The 18,686-nt window shown below is 45.2% G+C and overlaps 1 protein-coding gene across 1 annotated transcript in view; it reads right to left on the bottom strand.

Annotated features, from left to right (window-relative positions):
- Positions 1-1,685: 1,685 nt before the first annotated feature.
- The window catches only part of SLC12A8 (solute carrier family 12 member 8), a 59,878-nt gene continuing 42,877 nt past the window's right edge, over positions 1,686-18,686 (bottom strand). The window contains exons 9-14 of the mRNA XM_013959664.2: positions 17,532-17,678; positions 10,063-10,756; positions 9,124-9,221; positions 6,860-6,977; positions 4,556-4,616; positions 1,686-1,891 (exon numbers count right to left, since the gene is read on the bottom strand). Coding sequence (XP_013815118.2) covers positions 1,729-1,891; positions 4,556-4,616; positions 6,860-6,977; positions 9,124-9,221; positions 10,063-10,756; positions 17,532-17,678 — 1,281 coding nt within the window. The 3' untranslated portion in view covers positions 1,686-1,728. The remainder of the gene's footprint in view (positions 1,892-4,555; positions 4,617-6,859; positions 6,978-9,123; positions 9,222-10,062; positions 10,757-17,531; positions 17,679-18,686) is intronic.

Consider the following 18,686-nt stretch of genomic DNA (forward strand, 5'->3'; position numbering starts at 1 on the left):
AACAACTTGAGGTAACTCAGAGGTTGGCCACATGAACAATACAACTTCCCTCTTGTGTCTATCAGGATAAATGCTTAAGACAAGGTTAAAAATATTTATAAGTAAAAAAACTGAAGCCTAGAAAAATGAATATGCTTTCTGCAGTGCACCCGGATTGCCCTCATCTTCGTTTCAGCAGGAAGGATCATTTGCTTCCCTCTATAAGAGAACTAGGAGAACCAAACCTCAAGCAGGCCACACTGCGAGACGTGACAGAGCACGGTCACTAAAAGCCAAGGGCACTGAGCGCCGGGACGCTGAACGGCCACCAAATTCAAAGACATTCAAAGAGCTGTCCTACAGCGAGCACGGAGAGGAGTTCCTGGTTTCTCAAGCTTTTATTTCACAGAACAAGGAAGAAAAAATGTAAAGGCTGAAATGATCAGGGATTAAAGGAAATGAAAGGCAGTGATTCCCTCCTTCTTTTATTTACACATATATATATATATTTATATATATGTTTATATATATAAATATGTATGTAAAAAGCATCAGAACAGATCTGTGTTGCTGGGGCTCAACACCAGCTTACCATGTGCCCTGAAGCCTGCACCTTCGCTCCCACCTATGTAGGTGCCCTGCAAGGCTGGCTCCCAGCCGGCCAGACAACGTGGACGGAGGCAATTTTCCCCAAGTGAGCAGAAGTGACCCCAACACGGGCAGTTTGCCCAAGGCCTCACCCCCATTTCTAGGGTTTGAGGTGAGAAACCCAGCAGTGCCCCAGGCTCAAGCTCATGTGCTGCAGATCATCTCAGCAGGGGAAACAGCTCCTTGGGGGAGCTCAGCACAGGATGGGCTTTAAGAAGAATTAGCCAAGATGAGGCTCAATGTTTTCTGTTGACCACTTTTGAATCGTCTGTCCTTTTGGCCAAGAGATGCTCTATTTGGAAACAGTTATGTTTCCAGTTCCCAGCTCTCATATCGGAAGGGATGTGGGAAATGGCTATGAAAAGCTCCTAAGATATCACCTTACAGTTTCACAGTACAAAGGAGTTCATTATACTGCATTACTGCATTTAAACGGACAGGTTTGATTCCAGCTGCGACTACGTTTCATAACTCTCTTGCACTTGCCACCAATTGCAGCCTTTTGTCTAAAGCCTTAAAGTACTTTCTAAGACCTTGGTAATTGAAATACTGAGGTAGAAAATTACTGTATTACAAGCAGGCAAATTCACGCTGAGAGAGGAGAAGTGACTTGCCCCAGAAGGTCACATCCGTCAGTGGCACGGCTGAGCCCGGGACCGGCAGTGCTGTCGCTGAGGCCGCTGCTCTGGGACACAGAGCACGTTGCCACCGTATTCACCCAGAGGACATTTGAAATTGGGTGTTGTAAGCTTTTATAGCAGCGGCAGAATTTAGAGCTCAATAGCGCTTATAATTGAATTCTTTAAAAGGATTAGAGTGTCCTCAATAACTCATCACTTCACTGCACTGGCCCTTTCATTTGCTTTTTTTTTTTTCTTTTGGATAAGGTTTGAAACCTGAAAAGGTTGCAGTCTGCATAAACAAACAAGCTCAACAGCAATCCACAAACAAGCCTCAAAAACATAAACAACCATTCACACCCTTTCCACATATTCAAGTATCTTCCAAGGCACTGTGGCAGTGATCAGCATTTAGAAATGCTTTTAGAAGCGACAGCTTGATTTTCTTTTTTTTTTTTTCCCTCCCCCTCCTCCTCCTTTACTAAAATTGATTCACAAACTCCGCTCTGCTGATAACGGAGGAGTGGTGATAGCGGCCGCGGGCGGCGAAGTCTGCGTTCTCCTCGGTGAGCTGCGTGGTCTCCATGCCAACTGTTGCAAAGGACGGTGTCACCACGATGCGCTCCTCGGGAGATGGCCTTCTCCTGCAAACAGAGGAGCCCAGGGGCTCGCGTCACCCATTATTTGCCAGCCATCAGCAGCCGCGCTTTGAACCCGGCAAACGAAGCCCAGCCAGGAGTGCGGCGAAAACAGGCGAAATTGCCCTCAGCGCCCTTGGAAGGCACATAGTTAATCAGAAAACATTTTTCCGAGAAGGTGCGCAAAAATTATATCCCCCTGCCCCGCCCAACCAGACACTGGCAAATGAATATGCTTCGTCTTTGGAATCGTTCCATGGCGTTTCAAGTGTAGTTGCACTTTATGGTGAGAACAGATAAAACACTGGCTATGCCAAATGTTTTCCATACCATGCAGGGAGAGAAGGAGCACGAGCCATTGACAATGAGAAATATCCTTCTTATAGTTTCCTAAGCTCTGGTGTACGTTTCAATTTATTTATGTATTTATTTTGCAACCATGTAGGCTGGAAACTTCATCTTCCTTTTTTAAATGCAAGTTGAGATTTTCCTGCAATCTTTCCATTCCAGTGGCCGATTTTAAGAGCGCCCTCTTGCACACCCGCAAACCAAAACTGCCACAGCTTATAGCCCTGACACAGACCTCTCTGAGCACTCGGAGAGGGTTGGAGGTGTCGAGGATCCTTCCTGGCTTCCCAGTTCTCCTGCACTCTAATGGGACTTCTCCTTTACCTCCAGTTCATTCAAATGTCTTGCCTGGATTTCAAGAGAACAGATCTTGGGAAAAGTCTGCAGGTTACTCCCACTCTTGCAGCACAGCAATGGTGGGCTTCAAGAAAACCATGCAACCCCCAAGCAGGGCTGAAATTGTCTTTGGGCCAGTGTGAGCAGCAACCCTGGCATTAGGATAAGGCTACCAAGCTAGCTGTCTACCTTGGAGAGACTTCACTCTTTGACAACATATAAATAAGCTCAGCCTCTGTCCTGGATTGTCGCCAGCTCTCCACTCAGTTCTCCTTGGCAGAGGCTTTACGAATCAATCGCACTGATCACAGGCGCTAAGGACTGTACCAGCGCGTGAACACGGCACGGGAAGCAGGGCTGCCTCTCTGGTGGGGTTTGCTTCTCCTTTCACATTGCTGGCCGCAGGCAGCAGCTCTCCGCGAAGCCTTGCCTTGCGGGCGGCCTGTGAAGCGCAGAGGGACGGCCGAGAGGAAAAGTCTGCTCTATCATCAGACCTGCAGCCAGCTAAAATTGCAAGTAATGAATCTGCCCGTGCGCTGCGGTGGAAGCGGACGGACGAATGCGTGGGGTATGAAGCAGCCAGGCCTGACTCACCGTGCAGTGAGTAATTCTGGCAGTGCTTCCCGCAGAGACCAGGGTGCCCTGCTCTCCGCCGCACCTCCTCACCCATGGCTTTGGTGCGCGTTATGATCCCAGCAGACACCGTGAAAAGGAAAAAAGAAAAAGGCAGGGAGGGTACATCTGCAAAAAAGAGATGTGCAAGGCATAATGCACCTCCTCTCTGCCCCCTCACTCCTTTTCTCTGTAGTTCTTCTGACTTGAGCTCTCATCCCAGTAACATTTAGACAAGGATGCAACCTTACTGCCGTAGCTACGTGAACAGAACTACCCATGGCACAGCAGGTCTGCAGCACTGGTGGCTCGTCAGGACAGGACATCCTACACACAGAGAAATCCAACTGGTCCGGCAGAGACTGCCATGGATGGTGTTGCAGGAGACCTGAGCTGTGCTGCGCCCTGGACCTGCGGCGGGGACCTCAGAGAGGTCTCTTCACCTCTGCTAGGTCCACCTCTGCTTCCAAAGGCAGGTGGCCATGTTACGGGGACTGTGGGCAGAGGCAGGTGTTAGTGCAGGCATGGGCACATACCAATGGGCTTCAGCGGCTGGAGCTTCCTTTCGGCAAAAGGAGCCACCAGATCCGCACATGTAACGCACGGCAGCCCACGTTCTGTGGTCTTCGCTGTGGTGCTCCCCCATCACAAGCAGAAGAGCAACCAACCAGGTTGGGAACCTCAAATCCCACTGCATTATACAGGGGCAGAGATGGCCCCTATCCCTTCTGGGAAACCCAGACATGATGGAATTAATTATTAATAGGAGCAAAATGAATTAACAAAGCCAATTAATACCCTAACAAACAAAAACCCTGAGGTATTCTGGGAAGGAAAAGTCCAAGACATTTGCTAATACAATCCTATACAAACTCAATACTGAATGACTCTTTCACTGAACACTTTATTGAATTTGTCCATATAGCTATTGCTGCCTGCCCCAAATTTCCTCTCAAAAGGTAGAGCACAGCTGGTGCATGCATGCCTATTCCACCACTCCCACAGTAGTTTGCTTTCAGTGGAGGGTATGTGGAAGAGACGGAGTCTCCCATTCCTCATTTACTACCAGGTTTGCAAGCTCTGGACAGTAAGATAAAGCTTCAACCACTGGGACATGGTTAGCAGCCAAAGTGCCAACAAACAAGGCAGGAGAGGCTCCAGCTCCCTCTCCCTGCCGCAGTTCGCCACGCAGAGGGCTAACAGGAGTAAACAGTTATTTTTGTCTTCAAATAAGAATAACTGAGTACCCAAGAAGTGGCCAATGGAGTGCTTAAGGTAATAAACAAGCCAGCTTCCCCCAACCTTTCTGTGACATTAGTGGGTCACAGGAACAATGAACACTGCCTCAATCGCTGCCAAGTGACTGGTACCAACCTGCATGAGGTGACCAACATCAACTTAATCCAGCTGAAGAAACTGAAATTAGCTGCTGCTCCTGCAGAGAAAAGACAGGAAAAATCAGTAGGCTGCTAATTCTCTCATAATAGCATTATGCCATTGAAGTTTTGCCTGAAATCTCAAACCAGCATGTTTGTTATTAGCCTTCAGAACATGAAAATGTTGCGATTGTGAGAATACTTCTGAAGTCTTCCCACACACTTTTAAAGTTTCTAAAAGATTGTTAAGAAAGTTCCCAAGGAAAACAGACTGACAACTTATTAAAACACCAGTAAAACAGTGACCAAAGTAGATAACAGTTGCAGCACCTGTTCCTCACTAGATTGCAAAGATCATTCCCACTTTAGAGAGGAGGAGATTGACGGAGCCGTTCAGCTGATCTGACCTAGAGTAGCTGTGGTCTCACCATTCCCTGCGCCAGCACCAGCTCTCATCTGACCCCATGGGGAGCTGGCTTAGCTTATTACATCAACACAAAATTTTTCTGATTTCTTCGGTAGAGTTCTTTTTCTGAACTGGCTCACTACAGGGCCAGAAAGGTGCCAGAGCTGGTAGCAAAGGTAGCAGCAGAAGTATGTGGCTAGGGACAGGGAGGAGATGGAGACACGGCAACACCTGCTTAATTTGGTTTAAACTGTTAGGGAGAGAGAGAGAGGTGAAGGGACTCATCAAAGATCCCAGAGCATTTCTGCAGCAGAGCCAGCACTCCTAAGGTCTTTAGCTTGTTGTCCATCTAAGCGTCTCTCAAGTCAGTATCTCTCAACCTTTCTAAACAGAAGGGTCATTCTGTCTTTTGGAGAACAAATTCATGGATCGTTTGATCCAGTGTGGCCACAAAATGACCTTCACTCACAACCAAATGAAAATCAGGGTGAGCTTTGAATGTTCCTTTCTTACATTTTGTTTGCCCTGCGTTGCTTTACTGTATGTGTGGAAATGCACATGCCAGAAAAGACAAGAAAAAAATGCCTTCGTTTGCAGCCATTTTTCAGATCACCTTCCAGTATCCTCTACACACCCACTGAGAATTTCTCTGTAAGGCCATTTTTGGTAGATACTTTAAAAGCAGATTGCAGAGATATAATGTAGTGAATATACAGAGGCAAAGAAAACTCAAAAGCTCAAAAGCCTGAAAACATGATTACTTTTTCTTTAATTTATGGGGCTGTCAAAAAAGTTGTTTAAAAAAACAACCTTACATATAATACTTCCACAGATACAAAATGGCAAGTAGAAAGAAGCAGAAGTACCATCCACAATCTCAGCTCTATTCCACTATCACATACAGACAAATAAAAATCAACTGTAGTTGATAGGAAAACAGTGGTAATATACTGATGGTTCCTGAATGACAACTATTTTTCAGTCTTTCACAGTTTGGGATTCTGAAATTTAGTATCTAGTAACTTGGTGTCTAATAGTCCTTCATCTAAATAAACACAGGTGGCTTTTTCTAACTTGTTTAAATGATGTATGAACTCAGGTTCCTTTGACTTTTCCCATCTAGGTTTTCTTGGGTGCAGGACATAAAATTGCACGTATGCATGTAGGTACCTATGTACGCATGTATGCATATGTACATGTGTACACACACACTGTGGGTGCATCACCCTCTCCCTTGAGAGCCATACACCAGCCCAAACCACCTCTGCACCTCTGCCAAGGAGCTGCAGACTCTAATGAGCTGCTTTCTGAATGTGCTTTGCTATTTAATTTTGAACTTATTTAAGCCAATCACATGCACAGACCTTTTAATGCCCTTTGCCTAAGAGTATTTTCCCAGATTACGTTCCTAACATATTCAACCTGTTTATTTCTGGAATCAAAAGGCTCTCTTGTTTTGCGATTATGAATGCTGAGATTTAATGAGATACTCGTCATAATTTCCATTTTCATTAAAGTTTTCTCAGGTGGGCTTAGATTGATTAATTAAGTTTATTAAAATGTATTTACAAGAGATTTTTCTCATTGCTGTGATATATTTACAATGTCATCCTTATTAATTCTTAGTATCAGTACCTCTTTTTGCATTTTATAGTACAATACAATGAAACAATAAACACTGTTAAACCCATCAAACTAATGCTAGTTATAGTAAGAATCAAATATAAAATTAAAGAGTTAGATATAAAAATGTATTACAACTAGCAAGGAAACAAAACCTATCATTTGCTATGTGTCACCTGCATATTAAACACAAGAATCTCAGTTCCTAATTAACTGAAAGCTTAATGAATTTTTAAGCAGATTTAATAGCGCAGGAAAAAAAAAAAACCTCACCAAGGGGAAGTCCTGGACTCACTTGGCCAATGTAAAAATACAGTATAACTGCCGCACCGAGGCTAACAAGGGTGTAGATCCACTGAATGACAAACATTATTACGAGAGACACAATCGCCTGTTGAAAATACAAGTTTTAGGGTTACTCCAGAGTACATGAGATAGTAAGTGCTGCACTAACAATCCTTCTTCTGCAAAATCCAGAGGCTACGTTCTGCTTTTGCTCTGCTCTTGTGGGAGAGCTGGCAGTTCAATGGACGGTGAAGGAATATTCACATTCAGTCACAGACTCTCATAGGTTCAGCAATTTATTCTTGAACCTCGCAACGTGAACACAGGTTCACACAAAACCTCTTTAATAACTGGGGCAGCACTGGGACTTTTCACATTATGAGAGCATCAGTAACTGCTTTTTTTTTTTGCCAGAAATGCTGAACCTTGTGTTTTAAGTTCATCCAAAACCAATGTTTGGATGGTATCTCTACACCACCATCCTTCTCCAGGCCTTCTCTGGGGCACTGTGTAGCTGTGCACAGTCATCAGCCTCGGATGCAGCCGCTCTGCATTATCATAACAATTTCCTTTTGGGTGTCTCCCTCCTAATAAAGCCCCAAGACAGGGACATAGAAGCAAGGCCGTCCTTGCACCAGACCTGCTGCACCATCGGATCCCACCTGCAGGAGGAATGACGCCAGCAGCTACCACTCGGGTGGATGTTCTCGGTTCAGTTGTTGGTGCAGCTGGACCCCTGGGGAACCATGTCATCTCCTGCCTGCAAAACGCTCCACAGTGCATGGCTTTTGGCCACACAGAGAATTTCCACCAAGTATCAGAAAGGAATTGGGTATGGTGCGGCTGAAGCCTTTCGGTAATGAGCCTCCTGCATTATAGGGAGCCTTGTCTGGTCTCACTTGTAAAAGAGAGACAGCATGAATTTACACCATCATCTTCAGCAGCATGGAGGTAGCTTTCACTGAGCTACCTGGAGTCCCAGAGGCAGCATGGCTCAGGCCTCAGGTCTCTGCTTGGGCTACTCCAAACTACTGCAGGTTGTGGTGTGTGGTGGGCTCAGTTAGGCCATGGGGAGCTCCAAGCTGCAGTAGCCACGTTGGTCTTAGTTTGGGAGCATGAAGGCCCATCCAGAGGCTCACCAGCTCACAAGGTAGGTTTGACTCGCAGTCACGATTAAAATTGACTTTCAAGGGGCATATGTATGGGGGCATAAGTATCATCTTCATGGATCAAATTAGGAGCAGATTCCCATTAGCAACGTAACAAGCTGCCCATTTGCAAATGGACAGCATGGAAAGAAAGAGCTAAATGAGTCAAAACTGCCACAACTGATGAAGCTCCAAGAGTGAGGGCAGGGCAGAAAGGAGCCAGGATGAATAAATGTAGATTTATGCTTCTATGATTTTTTTTTGGATTGCTGATCCCTTCTCAACTCTGTTGCACTCTCCTCCTAAGTCTGAATATTGACAGGAAACTAAATCTACTTTAATGAACATGTCAGTCATCTCTTTACAGAAATTCCCCTGTGGCCGTACAGAGCTGACCATTCTGAACTCTGTGATGACATTTGGGAGTCACGTTAGTTACTGAGCCCAAAGACCAGCATTGGCATGCAAACTCTTAAAGACGTCGTCACTAGATAAGAAACTCCTGACATTCATCCCACCCACTACTCTGCAATCCAGCAGGACATTTCTCCAGTAGTTGCTTGCTGGCAGCAACAGCAATGAGCAGCTTGAGCAGCATGATTTAAAAAGTAGGTGTCAAACTCAATCTGAAGATTACATTAATAGGGTTCAGTGGGTTGTTCAGGGTGTTTATTATATTTTACACACAGCTACGAAATCTCCATCCATGCAGCAAAGCCATATGGTTCATTCATTATGCATAACTGACCCCTTTTCTGTCATCTGTCCATTAATCCATCTTCCCGAGATGAATTTAAATGTCCTAAACTCCTCAGTGGCTTCAGGCAGATGCTATTTAAAAGTTATTTATTCTTTAAAATAACATGCTGGAGGAACTTTCCTTCCTCAAAATGTGGAATTTTGCACCAAAGCTGTTTGATCAAGGGTTCAGGACTTTTTTGAACTGATGGAAGTATAGAACCTTGAGTACTTAGTTCAGGTGACCTGGAATACTAGAAACAAAAGCTATTTTTAAGCACTGGAGTGTATTTACACTGCACTAAGTGGTGAATTTCCTTCCATTTTCTACAATCACAAAGCAGTGTTCAAAATAAAAGTACTTACACCAGCAAAGGAAACCCAGTGATTGCAGAATCTGGAGTAGAAGGATACTGGTATTTGCTGAATTCCCAGCTCTGGATTTTGTTGCTTTACAGATAAATCTATTAAAAAAAAATGCAGAGATGTTAAAAAGGAGCCAAAGTGTTTTTTTCCCTCCTTTTTTACATTACCCAGTTACAGAAAAGCAAAAGAAATTCTAGCTGGGTATCCCAAAGTTTAACCAAAACTTCTAAAAGGAAGGTAATAAGGAAGTGCCAGGGAAAAGGCATTTCCAGCTCTGGCTCTCAGTCCATTCTAAGACCACATGTAAGTCACTGTCTACCTGGGCCTCAATTTCCGTATTCGTAGAAGCAGAGAAACAATGCTTTTTTCCCTTAGAAGAGTTTCTGAAGCTGATTAATGTTAATAAAAGAGTAAAGATCTGAGACTGCAAATTCCATATAAACATGCAGTATTAAATACCCATATCGCCTAAAAAACAAATTCAGACTCTTAGCTGTGGATAATGAATAACAGACTCCATTTGCAGCATGGGGATCATTTCATTTTGATAGCCAGATTTTTAAACTCACATGGGTCCATCCCTCCTACTCTGCATCAAGATGAAATAAACCCCTAGATATACTCAAAATCTTTTTAATGTACAGCATTAAGAATGCATTGGTAGAATAATGAGTATACAGTAAAACCCTAGACTAAATATAGTCCTGCCTGCTTTCCTGCAATTAATCTCCCATAGGCAAATTACACTGGAACTTCTCCTGCGATTCATTACAATGAACTCTCCCCTTACCTGTAATAAAAGATATTATTGCTATGAATCATTGAATGACAGCCCCATATAAAGCTAGTTTCTCGCCTGCCTCTGGAAAAGCACCAGGAGGACAGAGGTGATAAAGCATTCCCACATGAAAACAGAGATGTCCATCTCTTAGCCTTTACCTTCCACTCTCTGGCCGGGGAGAACTTGCGTCTCATTACGGAGCCGTTCGCCCCGTTCGCCTTGCTCCGATAGCTCAGGGTCCTGTTTCAGCTCGGAGCCCACCACGGGCGGTGAACACAGACCCCTTTCACACGGGCGACTCCGCTCAGCGGGGCACTGCAGACTTTCTCTGGCAGGCTGCAACATTTCACCACAACCATAATGAGCTGGGTGAGTGTTATGCTCAAGATCCAAGAGAAAGCTGTCTTGTAATGTTTGTTTGGCTGGCTTCTTTATCTTTTTCTGTTTGACCTTTTGGGTTAAATTCTCAGCTGCCTCTTTTTTTTCACAAGTACCAGGCTCATTATGAAATGGTTTAAAAAGCTGGTCCATGTCTCTCGTGAACTCCAGCAAGGTGCCATTTGATCTGCTTTGAATTATTCCATCTGATCTATAGGCGGAAGGCTTGTTCAAAATTAAAGGCTGGGAAGGGTGGGCAGGCCTCGAATTTTCCATTTGCCTCTTTTCAGGCTTTTGCTGAATGTTGTAGCTCAAGGAGATGGAGAAATAGGAATAGTCTACAGCAATATATGTCAACATGAAGTTGATGGTGACTATAGGAGCAAGAACATTCACTTGTCCAATGAAGACAAAAGCCATGGTGATGAGACTGGTTAAGCAAATTGCAGCCACTGGAGTCTTGTTTGGTCCTTTCTAGTTCATAAATAAAACAAACATATTAAAATTAATATTCACATTCCCATTGGTCTTGTTGTGCAGATGCCCCTCTCCCTCAGCTGTGACAGGTGGTTACCTGGGCAGCCTGTAGGCACCCACTTAGCCATGAAATACTCGCAAACACACACATCATCAGAAGCTCGTTGGCTTAGTAAATTAAACAATAGACTGCTGAGCTCCCACCTCACCTCTGACACTTACTCAATGTTTGCCTTCGGAAAATTCATTAAGTCTCATTCCGCATCTCCGTGGTAAAACAATGTCATTAAAGCAGCAACAACCCTTCAGAGTGATTTGTGGGGCTTATGGGAAGTCTGGGCTGTGTTCTGGCAATAAAGTATGGTAATTAGAATTAACTGTTCATTTCTAATTTCTCTATGAGCCTCCACAATGCTGTCTACCCCTGTATGATGCCGTTGGAGAGGTTTTTACTACCAGGTAAGTGAAGAAAGATCTGCCTGCATAGAGGAGTGCCATTTTTGCATTAGACGCTTATGCCCATGCCCTGACATGAGGCTGAGCTAAATCCATGGTCTTCTGGGACTCTGTGTTTGGCACTTCTCTCCTTTCTTCCACCAAAGCTGCATCTGCCCAACACCCGGAGGAAAGCTGCAGAAAGGTTAAGTAGCCAAGGATGCTGAAGGGCGTGTGTCAAGAAGAGCAACAGATGATGCCAGGCTGCAGTCAGGAAGGCAACCAGGAGATATACTGGTTATTCTTCTCCTTTGGGAGGGGGGTAAGGTAGGGAGAGGATGAGAAAGAGAGAGACAGAGCAAAATGTATCAGGCTGGCAGGACGTGGGGTGGAAAGACCAAACTATCAGCTCATGAACTTTAATCCCAAGTCTAATATGCCCTTCCTTTGACTGTTTCTGTATCTGAAATGCCTGTGCAGGCCACTTAAAGGCCTAGCTGGAAAATTTCTTACAAGGAATAACAAATGAAATACGAAGCATCTCAGACCTTGCCTCCTTTTAAACATGACTGCGATGCTATGTGCTCATCAGAAACTGTGCCGAGTCCCCTTAGGGATCGGGGTTTGCATGTGGTAGCTGATTGAGAACAGGTCCTTGACCAGACTGTTGAATCAACACCATACAACTACACTGGGTTAGAAATCAAACATCTTCACCAAAAGTGCCTTGACGAGGGCAAGTCCTTGCAGCACAGGGCAGGCTTCAGAACCAGCAAACAAAAAAATCAACCAGCCAATCAAAAGCCACAAACCCTACCACTGCTCCTTGAAGAGCAGTGCCACGAAGTCAGCTGGAACTATCCTGGCACTCAGTGAAGAACTGTTTTGACCAAACCTCTCAAAAATCTCAGGACAGTCCCCTCATCAACCCAGTCAGTTGATGACAGGACAGTTCGCTTCCCAACACAGTTGATCATGTTCTTCTCAACTCTTGCTCTTCCCTTCTTCTCTAGCATCATCCTGTCCTCTTTCTCCCTCCCCAGCAGGCCATTGCCTTCATGAAATTTGCTCTGTGAGAAATACACAACACTTGGTCCTTGGTCCCTTTCTCCTCCCTTTTCGCTCTATGCCAGCGGTGGCCAAGCTTCCTCCACCCGTGGCCAGGAAAGACAAAGCCACAGAGCCCCAGGAGAGGAGGATGGGGAACATTTGGACTTCAGGAGAGCAAACTTTGGCCTCTTCAGGGACCTACTTGGAGGAATCCCATGGGTGAGGGCCCTAGAAGGAAGGAGTGTTCAAGAGAGCTGGTTAATATTCAAAGATCACTTCCTCCAGGCTCAAGAGCGGTGCATCCCTATGAGTAGGAAGTCAAGCCAAGGAGGCAGGAGACCTGCATGGATGAGCAAGGAGCTCCTGGCAAAACTCAACCAGAAGAAGGAAGTATACAGAAAGTGGAAAGGGGGACAGGCCACTTGGGAGGAATATAGGAATGTTGTCAGAGTATGCAGGGATGCGACGAGGAAGGCTAAGGCCCGTTTGGAATTAAATCTGGCTAGAGATGTCAAGGACAGCAAGAAGGGCTTCTTCAAATACATCAGCAGTAAGAGGAAGACTAGGGAAAATGTGGGCCCTTTGCTGAATGGGGTGGGTGCCCTGGTGACGAAGGATGCAGAGAAGGCAGAGTTACTGAATGCCGCCTTTGCTTCAGTCTTTACTGCTCAGGCCAGCCCTCAGGAACCCCAGACCCTGGAGGCAAGAGAGAAAGTCTGGAGAGAGGAAGACTTTCCCTTGGTGGAGGAGGATGGGGTTAGAGATCATTTAAGCAAACTTGACACCCACAAATCCATGGGCCCTGATGGGATGCACCCACGAGTGCTGAGGGAGCTGGCAGACATTATTGCTAAGCCACTCTCCATCATCTCTGAAAGGTCATGGAGAACAGGAGAGGTGCCCGAGGACTGGAAGAAAGCCAATGTCACCCCAGTCTTCAAAAAGGGCAAGAAGGAGGACCCAGGGAACTACAGGCCAGTCAGCCTCACCTGCATCCCTGGAAAGGTGATGGAGCAGCTCATCCTGGAAGCCATCTCCACGCATGTGGAGGAAAAGAAGGTGATCAGGAGTAGTCAGCATGGCTTCACCAAGGGGAAATCATGACTAACCAATCTGATAGCCTTCTATGATGGAATGACTGGCTGGGTAGATGAGGTGAGAGCAGTGGATGTTGTCTACCTAGACTTCAGCAAGGCTTTTGACACTGTCTCCCATAGCATCCTCATAGACAAGCTCAGGAAGTGTGGGTTAGATGAGTGGACAGTGAGGTGGATTGAGAACTGGCTGAATGGCAGAGCTCAGAGAGTTGTGATCAGTGGCACAGAGTCTAGTTGGAGGCCTGTAGCTAGCGGTGTCCCCCAGGGGTCAGTACTGGGTCCAGTCTTGTTCAACTTCTTCATCAATGACCTGGATGAAGGCACAGAGTGCACCCTCAGCAAGTTTGCTGACGATACAAAACTGGGAGGAGTGGCTGATACACCAGAGGGCTGTGCTGCCATTCAGAGAGACCTGGACAGGCTGGAGAGGTGGGCAGAGAGGAACCTCATGAAGTTCAACAAAGGCAAGTGCAGGGTCCTGCACCTGGGGAGGAATAACCCCATGCACCAGTACAGGTTGGGGGCTGACCTGCTGGAAAGCAGCTCTGCGGAGAAGGACCTGGGAGTGCTGGTGGACACCAAGTTAAGCATGAGGCAGCAATGTGCCCTTGTGGCCAAGAAGGCCAATGGTATCCTGGGGTGCATCAGGAAGAGTGTTGCCAGCAGGTCGAGGGAGGTGATCCTCCCCCTCTACTCAGCCCTGGTGAGGCCACATCTAGAGCACTGCGTCCAGTTCTGGGCTCCCCAGTACAAGAGGGATGTGGCACTACTGGAGCAAGTCCAGCGAAGGGCTACGAAGATGATTAGGGGACTGGAACATCTCTCTTATGAGGAAAGACTGAGAGAGCTGGGCCTGTTTAGCTTGGAGAAGAGAAGGCTGAGAGGAGATCTTATCAACGTGTACAAGTATCTGAAGGGAGGGTGTCGAGAGGATGGGACCAGACTCTTTTCAGTGGTGCTGAGCGACAGGACGCGAGGCAATGGGCACAAACTGAAACACAGACACTTCCATCTGAACATGAGGAAAAACTTTTTCACTGTGAGGGTGACAGAGCACTGGAACAGGTTGCCCCGAGAGGTGGTGGAGTCTCCTTCTCTGGAGATATTCAAAACGCGCTTGGATGCAATCCTGTGCAATGTGCTCTAGGTGACCCTGCTTGAGCAGGGGGGTTGGACTAGATGATCTCCAGAGGTCCCTTCCAACCTCAGCGATTCTGTGATTCTGTGATTTGAGTGTAGCCTGCAGAGGAAAGCAACACAAGTCCCTGGGACCCCCCGTTCCAGCGGTGGGTGAGTAGGCAGACAGATCCTGCAGTGACCCCATAACGTTGGCCTCAGCAGGGATTTTCCTCCCTCGACATCATGCAGCCTCACTGCTGCTCCTGTTGTGAGGGATGAGAAATGCAAGCAATGTATACTTCAGTTGCTGAAGAGCTCTACATAAGCACTCAGCTATCTTCCATCTACTTCTCCATGACACAGGAGCCATCTACTTCTCCCCTCCAAATCCGTTCTTCTGTTCACACTAAAATTGCAGCCTACCTTTCCCTATCAGTGCCTAGCAGATGAAGCCCACCCCAGGTAGCACCTTCCCAAGTGCCACCTTCTTGCCTGGCTTTCCTGGTTTTTAGTCACTGGAGACCTACCACCAGCCTACTGTGCAGATCCATGTCAGGCACCAGCTCTCCCATGTTACCCTGCTCCACACACATCAACACAGCACGGGTCTCCTGAGCCAAAGCAGGACAGTCTCAAGAAACAAACCCTTTCCTTCCCACTCAGATCACATATATTAGTGCCCAGAACATCATTCTGACAGCAGTAAACACTAAGGGAACGTGACAGACCAACCTAAAACTCAGATGGGTGCAAGCATCAAAGAGCGAAAGGAATGGCTTAAAATGCTAAGAGGAGGGGGAATGGGGCAACAGATTTAGAAGGAGGAAAAAATGTTGTCAGCATAATCTCAGTTAAAGAGAAGAGTCCCCACGTGCCATTTGGAAAACAGGAGCAAGCAACAGTTGCAGGATCACAACTTAAATCCTTTAGGAAGTGGAACATCCTTAAGGAAAGCAATAGAAAACCCACTGCTTGGAACAGCTAAAGCCAGACTTTTACCCAGAAGGAAGGAAGGCCCTACCGCAAGGTTTAAGCCTCAGCTGAACATGGTGTTGGCTACTGAGTGTTTCCCTAACCTGGCTGCTGGACAGACTATCTCACTTAACAGGAACAAGCAAATGACAGAAAGGTGCTAATGCCAGAAAAATAAGTTACATTTATAAAATTCTTGGACTTTCAGCAATGTAAGGAGAGACATTTTCCAGTACAGCAGGCAGGTGCTGAAATTCCTCTGAGTTTTATGGGCGCTGCTTATATAATCCTCATCTCCAAGGACTTTTTAGTAAGAAAAATTGAAACCACAGCAATGTCCCTTTAGAACAAGCTTTGATCCTGGAAAGGATAAACAGGAAATGTTTTAAAATGTGTCAGCACAATTAAGAGTTTGGACAACAGCATGGTATCCACAAACGATATTGACTGTATAAAGGCGTTGCAGACACAAGGCTGGGAAGGGTCTCTGCCACAGCTCAGTTATACCAACAATAGCACAAGACAGGGAACATTTTCCATTCTGCATTTTCATTTACTGTATGTGTTTTTTTTAAACAACACACAGCTCAAATGGAAACTATTTCTATTTCTGCCACACTTATTTATTAATAGAAAAGGGGACCAGTTTTGGATCTTATGCATTTTCACAATGAAATGAGAAATATGTCTCCAGTATAAATGAACAGGGTTATCAGAAAGCATCTTAGGTATTAGAAAGACTTAGTGAGATAGGGAACAGATGGTACAACCTCAGGATGCCTCTGGCTTTGGTTTAACACTACAGAAAACAATAGTGCCCTTCATATTAGCTAGGACTGTGTTGACTACAACTCTTTAAAACATTGAAAAGAAGAACTGATGTGGAACAGATTGTTAAGGACAAACTAAATTTATTAATTCACCATGAATCAAATAAGTCTATACTCAGGGCGGCAGAGAGAAGCAAAGAGGAAGGTGATCTGTCTTTAATTCCTCACCTCTTTTTAGAGCACTCCCCATCGTGGCACTCCGCCAGCACAACAGAATCGAGAGTTTCTGTCTTTCTTTTACAGAAAGATAGAAAACTATCAGAGAGGAGGAGGAATCAACTTTGCAGTCTTTTGGCTAAATCAGTGAGAATTTGACAAGGGTTGCCAAGTGGAGAACAGCCCGTTCTGGGATAGCCTGATACATATTCTCAGTAGCTGGGGGAGGGGGGGGTTGTTACTGCTCCTGCTTCTATTATTATTATTACTTTAATTTTAGAAAATTACGTTGAGAAATATAAAGTTTAGACAATGAGTATACTTATAAAACATTTAAATATATTAAAACATTCACAAATACCAGTATTGTAAATATTTTTCTCTATTTATAAGCTGCTCTGAAGGAGCAAAACATCTTAAGATTTTTCCCAGCTGCTCGGTACAGACAGTTAGGTGCTGTAGGTTATTTTGAGGGAAGGAATTCTTTTCTCCCTATTTAGAAAAAAAGAAAGCTGCAAAAAAATAGTTTGTTTTGAAGGTATAGCCAAGGTCTACAATCCTTACTGACTGGTATTTTGACTGATCTCATTGGAACAACTCATGTGAACAAGGATTACTTATTAGGACAAGGAAAAAGCCTTTTGTCATATTCAAAGCAGGGCTTTGTTTCAAAGAATATCTAAAGCTTAGCAGCCCCGCAAATTAACCTTTCAAATCTATTCTTTCTCTATTATTTTTATAGCATCTAAGCTCATGTTACAAAGCAGCATCCTCTTCTCCAATGCACAATGGGACTAGTCATATACTCAGCTATGGAGTTACCAAAGAAGATAGGAAGATTCCAAAGAAAAAGTTCAGGAAGGAAGGAAAAAAAATAAAAAGATGCAGTTACAACCCAGTTCACCGAAGTGTTTGGACAGGAGCTGAAGCCCTTTGCCCTAAGTGGGAGGGCAGGGGAGAGCTAAGAGCGGAAGGAGCCGGCGAGTGGTCCCTCCTTGTATTTCATGTATCCACCATCCCACACGTTAGATACATAGCAGTACCAGCTTCTTGCATCATCAATTTTTCTTCCAGTTAAGGTTTGACACTAACTCCGCAGCAAGGATTACTAACCCCACGTCCAAGGAAGGCGAGCATAGGAATGACGTTCTCCTGGGCGATGCACTGCAGGATCCTGGGTGCTCCGTAGAGCCCTCCCATGCAGGAGGCTAAGGATGAGATATACAACCCCAGCAAAAACAAGAAACCCACCAAGGACACCTGGAAAAAGCAGAGATAACTTAAAGTTGACTACAATATTCTTTAAAAACCCCTGAGCAGTTTTAAATACATTTTTTTTTTTTAGAGATTCATATATTTATAACATTACAAAAGGAACAGAGTGAGCCATGGAAAAGCAGCAATTTAAGTGGTCTGTGGTATAAAGTGCAAGTAATTAATACAGGAAAATTATCCCATAAAAGTAATTTAATTCTGAACATCCTGTACTGACAGAGCCATTTGACAAGCTCACATCCAAGAAATTCTTTGTCACTTGGAGCAAATGCAGCAAAGCGGCAGCTATTAGATTCCCCTTAAGTAACTGGAAGTGAGTTTATTTCAGGAGAGAGCACTTATATACAGAGAGCATCGCACAGGAAAAGCTACCCAGGGATCCAGCCATCCAAAACAGGAAGACAAGCCCCTGTGGCCCAAAGGGGAAAACCAATCAGGAAAGACAATCCACAGTAAAACCAAATCCAACTCGCCACTTCAACAAATGACATCTCAAAAAACACGCTCCAAAGGATATAATACAATGACCTTATTTTCCTGTCTTCAACGAGTAAAGGATTTGCTTAAGTGAACATGAACCTTGAAAACTTTTAAAGGCCCAGTGCTAATTAGGCTGTTCAATTGGCAGTTTCTGGCTAGCACCCGTTCAGGCTGCCAGTGCCAGTGGCCAGGTTTTCCCGCGGGAAAGGAGGGAAGGGAAAGCTGCTCGCTGAACACGGTGTAGAAACCTTGTGGGGCTGCAACAGCTTGCTGAAAGCAAGGCATGACCTGAGACGTCCAGATACTCCACAGACAAAACTCGGCTGAAGTCTAAGAGAAATTAGGACCTTTCTTCTGCTTAACTAATAACAGGTTTTTCACTGAATCTTTTATGGAATCAAGGCTTGTTTTCGAAGCACAGCCATTTATCAGACTCCGGAGGACCTGCACGGGAAAGACCAGGGCAGCCAGGCTTCCTCAGCACAGCTGCTCACCAGACTACTCGCCATTTTA

Source organism: Apteryx mantelli, chromosome 6 (genome assembly GCF_036417845.1).
Source record: "Apteryx mantelli isolate bAptMan1 chromosome 6, bAptMan1.hap1, whole genome shotgun sequence".
NCBI classification, from domain to species: domain Eukaryota; kingdom Metazoa; phylum Chordata; class Aves; order Apterygiformes; family Apterygidae; genus Apteryx; species Apteryx mantelli.